Here is an 11,252-nt window from a genome sequence, read left to right on the forward strand (position 1 = left end):
TGCTAGATAGTTTGCTATTACTTTTGTTTTGTATTTGATACCATGATGGTGGTATCGGTCCCATAAGGTTTTCGTTATATTAATGAAAATCGGTAGAATTGATCTCACTTGTATCAAAAAATAAAAAAGTGTTTATGGTAAAAATGATTTTATTTTCAGAATTTATGTCAATTCTATATATTATTTTTTTTTAAAATGGTAACAAAAAAGTTCGGCAGATCTCTTCTAGGAGTGTCAATGGGTACGATACGGGTAGAGTGGACCATTTTCATATCCATACCCACTAAGTTTGAATCTTACTCATATCATATCCATATATGTTAAGAATTTGCCTTACCCATATCCTATCCATATCTGTTAAGAATTTGCCTTACCCTACCTACCCATACCCGTTAAGATTAGCGGATAACAAAATGGTAGTGGATGAATAACAAATAATACAAATATAATAGTTTTATTATTTTTACAAATAAACCATCAAAACTTATCATGTCATACATGTGCAATCACGATTACTAATATAAAATTAAACTATAAATATGCAATTAATTCTAAGTAATAGCTTTTTTATTAAGCAAAAAAAATTAAAATCACAGATATCTCTTCTCACAAATTCAATTCCTTAACTAAATAATAAAACATTTAAATAAAAATGTAAAATATTTAGCATAATATTCATCTTATGATATAATTTATTTTATACAATTACCCGTTACCTAACGGGTACGAAATTACCTTTACTCATACCCATACCCATACACATTTATCTAACAAAAAAAATTAAAACTCCTTATTCATATCCATATACAATAAGTTAACCAAAAAAAAAAATTTTACCCATACCCGTTTTATCGAATACGATACAGATAAGATAAACGGGTGTCAATGACACCCCTATTCTCTTCCCCTCTTCCTCTTTTTTTTTTTTCTGCTTTTTCTTTTCCCTCACTTCAGAGTCGAACCTCCCTTCCATAAATCCAGCTAAATGGCATGGTGCTCCGCTCCTCGGTGACACGACTCCGCACACGCTCCTCCAGTCTTCGAAACCGGGGGATGAGCGTGCACAGGTATTCCTGCGCCTCTTCTCCTTTGCTGGAGAGCTCCGTAAGGTCAGCGACCTTCCAGCGCGCTATCAGGAACTCAAGGATATCGGCGTAGTCCTTGGCGGTGTAGACGCCAATGCGCTGTGCCACCAAGGAGAAGTGGTCAAAGAGGCTGTTGTTGCTGCCATCGTACATTAGGTGTGCCGGCATTATTATTTTCTTGCGCATCATGTCTGCCAATGCGACGACAGTGCAGTCCGGGTCAACTTCGAACAGCTTCTCCACGATCTTACTGTAGGCATTCTCATGTCGCTTCTCGTCTGATGCAATTGTTCCACATATCTGGAAGAAAAATTCAAAAATTAATATTGCATTTCAGTATGAACTGTCCTAGCTACTTGGAATATATTAAAGTTTTCTGAGTGTGGCACATTAAAGCTAGGGTGTCTCTGACAGTTGACTGTATTGTATTATATTATATGATATATCTCATAATGTACTAAAGCAAGGATAAAATATGAACACCTAAGTTCTCAGTAGTCAATATATACTATACCTGAGCGAGCTTAAGGTCACCATATTCCTTTGCAAGACGGCCAGTGTTTCCATGGGAAATAAAGGTTGCTCTTTCTTGGAATGAGGTATAAATGAAACCCATGTATGGGTTGTTCTCTGTCCTCAGATTCTGTCAATCACAACATAAAACTTATAATCTTTTTGGTCAAATAAAATGTAAATTATCCAATGACTGGAGATATTATGCTTCTTTTTAAAAGCTGCACGGGTTACTCTGTGTTGGTGTCTATAGTGCGCCAGTAGCAGAATAATTTCGTTGGTTCATGATCAGTTAATTAACTAACTTACTAATTAATTAATCAGACTAGACCTCTATTTTTCTTAAAAAGAAAAAAAAAAAGAACTTACTAGTTAATTACATTCCCCTAATGCATGCATGGTTACAAGTTTCATCAATCCATCACTGAACGTATGGAGTAAAACGGTACAGGTAACATGTCACCCAAAGACAACATAAACAATCGCTGAGACAAACAAAATTATACAATTGCATACCATCCCAGAGCCTATCAGATACTGGATTGTCTTCTCGATCATTTTCATGTCGACCCGGCCCGACAAGTACAGATACTTATTCAACAAATCACCATGCCGATTCTCCTCAGCAGTCCAACCCCGGCTCCAGATCCCCCAGCTCGTCGGGCTAACGCCAGTCTCATCCCTGACACCATCGAGGGAGTTGATCCAGGTCTGGTACGTCGGCAGCGCCTCCTCCGTAATCATGTCCCCTACCAAGCATACAAAATAATCATCCGGAATTTCCTTCGCCCGCAACCGGATCTCCCGCACTTGATCATAGAAACCCTCAGTCGAAGGCTCCGGCAGGAAGTCTTGTGGCTGCCAGCATTTCTCTACAGGCTTTAGGAGGGACAGGATGTTATCTCTGGCCCAGGAATCAAGGCTTTGGAAGATCTCGATCTTCTCCGGCGGCATAGAATGGGTTATCGGTTTGTGCACCTTGCGTAGTGCGCTGAGTGGCTTCTTCTCAGTTTGAACCCTTCAAAAGAAAGATATTAGTGTAAGAACCGATTAGACCTAAGGATCTTTAGCTTCGGTTTTCTTCTCTCTTTTTATTTTCCTCAGCTAGCTGTTTGGTCGTCTTTGATTGCTCGTTCTAAGGATAAAGTAAGTGTTAATTGAGGAAAATTTGGATGGCCTTTAGACGTATTTATTTGATCCAAATTTATACTATTCTATCTCAAAAAAAAAAAAAAAAAATATATATATATATATATAGAGAGAGAGAGATGGGCTACGGTGAGACATGGATTAAAATGAGTTGGTGCTCCATGACACTATATTTTTATTTTGAAAATTCAAACGACTGATCCAAACCGCTCAACATGATCTCCATATTTAAATGTGCTTGGAGACCAAATTTTACATTTTTTGGAATTTTTTTACTATTTATTAAGCAATTTTGAAAATCGCTGATCCGATGGTTCAGAAATTTTTATTGTTCACAGCAAAACAACAATTTTCAAAATTGCTTAATAAATAGTAAAAAAAATTTCAAAAAAATATAAAATTTGGTCTCCAAGCACATTTCAATATGAAAATCACATCTAACGGTTTGGATTGGTCGTTTAGACTTTCAAAATGAAAATACAGCGTGGAGTACAAACGCGTTTTACTCCGTAGCTCATCGTAGCTCATCTATATATATATATATATATATGAATGAATCTAAACCAAATACAGCAGTCTGCCAGTGACCCAAAACTTTATGACCAAATTTAGACACCTACTTTACTAAAATACATAGACTTGAATACTTGATTAATTGGTTTAACATGTAATCTATTGTTCTCTTGTTTCTTTGCATACGCACCTATTAAAAATGTGACAGAAAAAAGGTAAAAGATGAAAACGTGACAGTTTGGAACAAAATACGAAAGTATATAAATAGAGGATGTAATATATATTGCAAAGTACGTGTATATTAATTTGTGATATTACTTTTTGTCGGTTACTGCAAGATGTATAAAAATTTAGATTTCTCACATAGCCGGCACATATATATGAAATTGGAACAGATTTTTAGATATTGGATTAACTAAATACTTACATCCAATTTTTGTGGTACATTCAACTCTTATGGAGCATATAATTAAAAATTATATTTAAATTAAAAAAATAAAATTGTAGATGTATCCTTAATTACTTACATAGTGCATGTATCAAATTTGATTCGATTTGAAAGAGATTTAACATTCAGTCAAATTAACAATTAATATGAAGTTTTTTTAATGTTGGAGTTTTATTGGCTTTATGATGAATGACAAATTAGATTTTCGGTTATGAGTAAATGTTTAAACGAACTTGCAAGATATCGAAGGGAAAAATGAAGAGCACAAAGGAGAGCGGAGCTTCAGGAGTGGCATCTGAAGAAGGGTGGACAACCGTCTCCAAGCGCCGACCACTGAAGGACCCTATATACAGACCATACCTAGATACAACAATCCTTACCAACCCTATAAATTAATCTAACCCTTCCTTTGAACGCATCCTCTCTACAGCAACCAAGGCCTCCACCCACAAAACCCTAGCATCCTTCATCACCTCCCTCTTCTCTCTCCCCACTGCCCGATGCCGCTACAGTTCCCTCCCTCAGCCACCTACACGGAGTAGCGAGGTAGGTGCTTCAGATGCTGCAGAACTGGCCGGGCACACTCTTGCAACTTGCCGCAATCAGATGAAGTGTGGCAAGTGCTGGGCTAACCGTCACGTTGGTGCTTGGTGCAAAAGTCAGGTGCTGAACCCCGCCGCCATGCCTTAGTATGCCAACAGGGCCAAGCCATCGCAACCAAAGGCTAGCATCAGGTCCTTTGATGACTTGTTACAGAAACCATACCCCCCTAGCTCCCGGCCAAAGAAGCTCTACTATTTTGTAGACACTGATGAAGAGATGATGGTAGAGCTAACAAAGCTCAACAGAGGAGTTGTCTTCGATACACACGGTATTGAGCTAGAGTTCTCTATTGATGATGTCACTGGGTTTGAAAAATTAAATAATTTTTTTTTTTACATGTTTACAGGATTCAACGAAATTATCTATAAAGTTATTTGATAGTGTTTACATAATTTGAAAATTTTAAAAAATAAAAGTTTGAAAAAAATTAAAATTTGAAATTTGTTTACTGATTTATAATATTCAACGAAATTGTCTACATAGTTATGTGATTAGATTTACAGAATTCAAAACAATTAAAAATAGAATCTAGATGCAAATTTAAAAAAAAAAAAAAATTTGAAAAAAAATTAAAATTTCAATTTTTTTTACCGTTTATAGGATTCAATGAAACTATCTACATAGTTATGTGATCAGGTTTACAGAATTTAAAATAATTGAAAGTAGTATCTAGAAGGATATTTGAAAAAAAAAGTTGAAAAAAAAATTTTGAAAAAAAATTTTGGAAAAAAAATTTGAAAAAAAAATCGATTTTTTTTTACATCTTTCTATTTACAAAATTTTAAAGTAGTCATGGTTAGTTTTTAATTTTGAAAAGCTGATCTTCTAGATGTTGTCCTAGTCAAAGGTCTAAAAGTGGTCTCAGTCAAAATAGTTAAAGTGGTGATTAAAGTGGTGGTTAAAGTGGTGATCAAAGTAGAAGTTAAAGTAGAAGTTATTGGGGACTACATAGAAATGAAAATTTTATGTTGACAGGATTCGTTGAATTATTTTACAGGATTTAGTATTGAAGTTTACCGAATTTTGTATTGGAGTTTACAGAATTAGTTGAAAATATCCGAGAATTTTTTGGAATTAGAGTTGGAGGACTGTTAGCTGCTTTCTTAATAAAATTCTCCGGACAGCCGCTGCCTGGCTTTGACTCACAAAAAAAAAAAGATGAATGAAAAATTAAATTCTTAATTGACTCGAATTTGATACATGCATTATATAAATTTTCTATAATTTTTAATTTGAATAATATTTCTTAAAACTATTAACATAAAAGTTGGACATATCTTAGAATTGCATCAACTAATTTAAATTAGATAATTTAAGAGTTTAATTAAAGTACAGCTTTCAGAATAAAATAATCAAGGGTCACCAAATTGAAGAATTTATCTCAGCCCAGTGAGGCAGTGACTGATCATTCCATGCATGCTGTGGTATATGCATCATGCAAAAATTCATTAAATTAATATGTCATGCTTTCCAAATGAAACTAATTAAGATATATAGGTTAACGAAAGAAGATTAAACTCATATATATTTATAGATATTTTGTTATTTTCTTAAGCATCTTCATTTCAGGATTAATCTGGATTATATTATATATGTCAAACTATAAAGCAAGTTGTAATCATTTTGTGTAAGTTCATCTCAATATAGAGAGTACAGAGAGACTGACCACAAAGCTAACAACTAAAATTAAACAATTACTCCATGATTGATATAACAGCAACAGTTGGTCAACAGCAAGAATAGTTTGGTCAACAGCAAGATTAGTCAACGGATGTTTAGTTAGTCAGTTAGTGATTCATTAGGCAACTAATAGTCTGTTAGAGTGTTAGTTAGCAAAGTTAGTTAGCATGAAAGCTGTTGTAACAGAAAGGATTATGAGACTAGTGAAGTCCATAAATACCATATAACAGTGACATTTGATATTAATGAAATCTATTCCTCATATTCATAAACAATTCTCTGAATTCCATTATGGTATCAGAGCACCTCAATTCCCTTTCTTGCTTCTTCCCCAATTAAAAAAAAACACAAAAAAGAGAGAAACCAGAACATCTGACTAACACTCTAAGAGACTATTAGTTAATTGCCTAATGAATCACTAACTGACTAACTAAACATCTGTTGACTAATCTTGCTGTTGACCAAACTATTCTTGCTGTTGACCAACTGTTGCTGCTATATATTGAACTAACATTTCATTATAATTAACCACTACATTGATACAAGAAAGCATTCCTCATACCCAAAATGCTGATGATGTATATATTGAGCAACTACAGCATATAAAAGAAAAAAGGAAATGAACTCACTTGGTAACTGTATCCACCATGGACACATTGAGAGGACCCAAACCCAATCTCCTTCGTTTGTTGTTTTTTGATGGTGGAGAGGAGCAGAGCAGATCCATGTTTAAAGCAACTTTGTACGCCATTATTGGTGCTTCTTGTTTTATGTTTCTTCCCTATTTATAATGAAAGAGGAATAGTAAGAGGATATGAGTATATGAGATGAAAGATAGGCAGTAGAGTGCAATTTATGGCCATAAGCATATATAGTATATATACAAGAATGTATGTCTAATCATTTCAGCTAAGCATTATTCTTATCAGAGAGAGTTTTAACAAAAAGATACAAAAATCAAGTTCTCTAATTTAAATCATAGTCCTTTATGTTGAAATATAATTAAATTGACATAAAATTGAATGACCAATCGAAGGAATCAAATGTCTTAAAAATTAACTAGTTTTTATCTGGTATTACACCGTAATTATGAGAAGTAGCACGGGTCACAATTAGTCTTATAATTGTCATACAAAATAATTTTAGGTTCGATATATTAGATATTCTTTGTGACGATCAATTAAAAATTGAATGATTTGATTATCATTTATAACTTTAAAAATCATAATAATTTTAGATTGTTTAAGGGTCACGAAAAAATTATTTAATATATAATCATAAAAAAATCTATTTGTAAGATAAATTAAACAAACAAACCAAAGTGTCTGCATAAAGATTTCAGAATTTTTTTATCAAGTCGTGGAAAATGTCTGCATTACAATTTGTCGAGGCGCAATCATACATCTCATACAGAAAAATTATGACAATTACATTACAATGGAAGGCATTAATTAATTGTTTGAATCGTGGAGATGCACAGGATACACATTTCGGATTAGAACGTAAGAATAGTGCGAGACATCAATTGTTTGAATTGCAGAGATGCACAGGATACACATTTCGGATTAGAATGTTAGTGCGAGAAAAGTGCAAAACTAAATTTTGTACTATTTAAAATATTGTTTGAATTAATATAATATGAAATAGCACTAATTTAAAAGGTACTAATATTGTTATTCCATATTTCGGTTTGGTTAGCACTTAGCAGAATAGTCATAATTAAACCCGAACTATATATTTTGAATAGTAAAAAATGTTTCTATGATCAGCTGCGCGCGTCAATACTCGTCACCTTATCTTTTAATGAATATTTTGACAGCATTATAAGTTTATCAGAATTTCTAAGCTGTTTCAATTTGTATCAGAATGATCCTTCTTTATTCTTCATTAAAATCTAAAGTAAACTTATAATTAATATAAAGAAAAATTATCAGTATGATATGCCTACGGGCTTTGGTTGCAAAAATATATGTGTGTGTGTGTGTGTGTGTGTGTGTGAAGAAAATTATATACAGGCTTGGAAATGATGCTTTGGCATGCAAGTCACGAGCATTCCATAATGGCCGTTAACTAGCTAATAAAATATATATGTGTGTGTGTGAAGAAAATTATATACAGGCTTGGAAATGATGCTTTGGCATGCAAGTCACGAGCATTCCATATATAATGACCGTTAACTAGCTAATAAAATATATATACAAGGATCTAAATCAATATAAAATAAAAATGAAGATGATGATAAATCATTTAAATGAACAGAATATAATTAATAACGCTTCCCCACAATATACTGTAGACCCATAAGTTTGATTCATGGTGTACACCGCATGTATAGTATTAAAAATTAATTCTGACAGACAATTTGCATAATCAGATTCAGATCTCACTAGTACAAATAACCTCTTTTATTGAGGCGTCAGTGATGGCGCCGCCAATATAGATACTCAACACTGACGGATAAAAAACAGTCAGTATAAATACGCTGCACTGACTGTTTTTATAAAAGTCACTATAGGAACCTACACTGACAGTTTAAAAAACAGTCAGTGTAGGTTACCTACAATGACTGTTTTTAAAAACAGTTAGTGCAGGGTATCTACACTAACAGTTTAAAAAATAGTCAGTATAGGTCCTAAAAACAGTCGGTGTTGGCATAAAATTACCTATACTGACGGTTCAAAAACAATCAGTGTAGTTCCTAAAAACAGTCAGTGTTGGCATAAAAATTTTGGCATGATTCTACTTGTATCAGGGCTAGCCATATATTACCATTCGACATTCATTGACATTAAAATAGAATATCATGCAAATAATATAGACAACATAAACAAAAGGCAACACAATTTAACAATATAACATATTCATTCACAAAAAATCACACTATAGCAAAATTTACATAACCCATAAAAGCAAACTATGCAACTGAAATTAACAACATTGTATTTCTTGTAAATATGTTAGAAATTATCCAAGAAAAATATACAATTCTTGTAGTTGACTGGTACTGCACCAATCCAAACCATGGACATTGCAATACTGGTACTCAGCAATCAATTCTTGTAGTTGAACATTTTTAGCATTGGCCTTGTCGGCTTTCTCGGCTGCATCAGACGCCACTAGTTCTTTTTTCTGCAGACCCACACAACAAAATTAGTAAGTTATGACTAATGATTGATGTAGGAAGTTATAATTAGTTGAAAAGAACTTGAAAGAATGTAAATATAGTGAAATAACTGGTCAACTTGGAGCAAAGCAATGACATTTTGCAAATATGCATGACCTTCTCAGGCAATCGCATAAGGCATACAAAAATTTAAGATTGTCAGAAATATGCTAGTTACTGGAGAATAATTAAGAGTATAAAGAGTTTAAGAAATTTAATTAAGAGGATTAAATACTTTTCCAATTAGCTAAACCCGAGAACCAAAGTTTTTTTTACCTTTTTCATTATGAGATAAGAGCTCCCCGAGATGCAGCTTCCTATCACTGACGAATTTGCTAAATTAAGCATCAAAGAGGTCAAACCTGAGGTGAGGTCCAAAATTGTAGTTCAAAATTTCAGATTAGAAAAAAAAAATTGTAGTTCTTTACTTTTTGTGGAGAATCAATTGTGACCACTCAGCAAATTTTTAAACCCTCCATACTCAGCCAATGTAATTTGCCGATGTTCATTGCAATTTAATTAATTTTACACTTAACTCTACCTCGAAGTAAATCTCCTCATTGCACTTATTATCAATAATACAATTTTCTCCAAATTTAAATTTTTAATCATAAATATGCAACTAGATTACCAATTATGCAGTCACTCCAAATCAAGCCAAGTAAGAACTCGAGTAAATCATGTCTTTCTAACTAGGTCTTCATTTAATAATGAGCAGTTGATTCTGCAACCATTCCAAAGACAAAACACATGTTACCTTCCTTTACTGGTTAACCCTAATTAAAACCTTGAATTAGTATTTACCACTACGCAAGCAAAGAGAAAACAAACATACATTTCATATCAGGTCACCATACTGGTAAAAAGATGCTTCCTGAGACAGACATATACCAGAAGCCTTTCATGATGAATTTTAAAAAAAAAATATGGAGGAAAATATCAACTCAACATTTGACATACCTTATTTTTTTTTTTTTTTTTGAAAACTAGTGATATTACCACCGATTTCATTGAAATCAAGCATACTTGATATAGTACCTAAAATAGGTACCAAAATCAAATACGAAAGGCTTTTACAATAGTTTATATCAACATCAAAAGACTAAAAACATACAAGAAAAAGCCAACTAAGAAATAACCACTACAAGGCATAACAAAACTACAAAGCAAATATATCAATAACTACAAAATCAGGAAAACAAAGAGAATACTAATCATCCAATATATCATCATCCGTCAACTCTTCTCCAGACATTTGATCTGGGAGGCTGCCTGCCAGTTCCAGAAGCCTGGATTTGCTCCTCCTCCTCTCTTGCTATGGATAGCATCAATGTCACAACCTCTTCCTCCTTCAGTATTGGATCTGGGAGGTCCTTAACATCAGATGGAAACATTAGATTTAATATAAAGAAATATTTAACTGACTTAGATTTACACCAGAATGTAGCTAATGAAATAATCTTAAAACCTATTGCCTTAATAGTAGGGGTGAAAACGGAGCGGATACGGAGCGGATAATGCCAATACCATATCCGCATCCGTCGGATAATGAGCGGATACGAATACGGATACGGATAGTAAACGGATATCAAAATTCAAAACCAAATCTGCCTTAAACGGATACGGATACGGAACAGATAGTCCACGGATACGGATTCGAATACGGATATAAAACGAATAATGGTCGGATAATTAAGATATATGAACTTCTAAAATACAAATATTAATTAAAACATTAAATATAAATATTAATGAACTTATAAGAGATGAAAGATAATCTATTCATATAATATATATATATCAAATAAGTGTATGGTAACAAAAGATATTGTGGTGTAGTGGTTTGAAGCTTAGTCTTAAGGCATTGAGATGGGAGGACATGGGTTCAAATCCCACCTATAGCAAATATTTATTCCTCTTTTATATGGGTTTGGCCAAACTATCCGAATCCGGATAATCCGGATATCCGCTCCGTTTAGGACTCCGTATCCGAATCCGGATCTTTTATGGATTTCCGAAAATTATCCGAATCCGTATCCGGATATAATCCGAATCCGGATTCGGATTATATCCGGATACGGAGCGGATATCCGCCGGA

The 11,252-nt window shown here is 33.5% G+C and overlaps 1 protein-coding gene and 1 long non-coding RNA gene across 2 annotated transcripts; both read right to left on the reverse strand.

Moving 5' to 3' along the window:
* Positions 1-950: 950 nt before the first annotated feature.
* On the reverse strand, positions 951-2,599 carry LOC144561763 (stearoyl-[acyl-carrier-protein] 9-desaturase 2, chloroplastic-like). Its single transcript, XM_078310858.1, has 3 exons — positions 2,115-2,599; positions 1,600-1,728; positions 951-1,385 (listed from the first exon to the last, which is right to left on the reverse strand). Exons 1-3 carry the CDS (start codon positions 2,550-2,552, stop codon positions 951-953), a joined length of 1,002 nt encoding a protein of 333 aa, XP_078166984.1. The 5' UTR covers positions 2,553-2,599.
* A 6,831-nt stretch (positions 2,600-9,430) lies between these two features.
* LOC144562214 (uncharacterized) lies at positions 9,431-10,113 on the reverse strand. The gene is made up of 2 exons (XR_013514004.1): positions 9,786-10,113; positions 9,431-9,516 (listed from the first exon to the last, which is right to left on the reverse strand). It is a non-coding gene; the product is annotated as an uncharacterized LOC144562214 (long non-coding RNA).
* Positions 10,114-11,252: the final 1,139 nt, after the last annotated feature.

Source organism: Carex rostrata, chromosome 11 (assembly GCF_964058835.1).
Source record: "Carex rostrata chromosome 11, lpCarRost1.2, whole genome shotgun sequence".
Lineage (NCBI taxonomy): Eukaryota > Viridiplantae > Streptophyta > Magnoliopsida > Poales > Cyperaceae > Carex > Carex rostrata.

Excerpts from the sequence above, each read along its gene's own strand:
- LOC144561763 (XM_078310858.1), bottom strand. The coding sequence starts at position 2,552 with ATGCCGCCGGAGAAGATCGAGATCTTCCAAAGCCTTGATTCCTGGGCC. Across the intron at positions 1,729-2,114 it reads ATCTGATAGGCTCTGGGATG|AATCTGAGGACAGAGAACAA; the intron begins GTATGCAATTGT and ends TGTGATTGACAG. Across the intron at positions 1,386-1,599 it reads GTGACCTTAAGCTCGCTCAG|ATATGTGGAACAATTGCATC; the intron begins GTATAGTATATA and ends TTTTTCTTCCAG.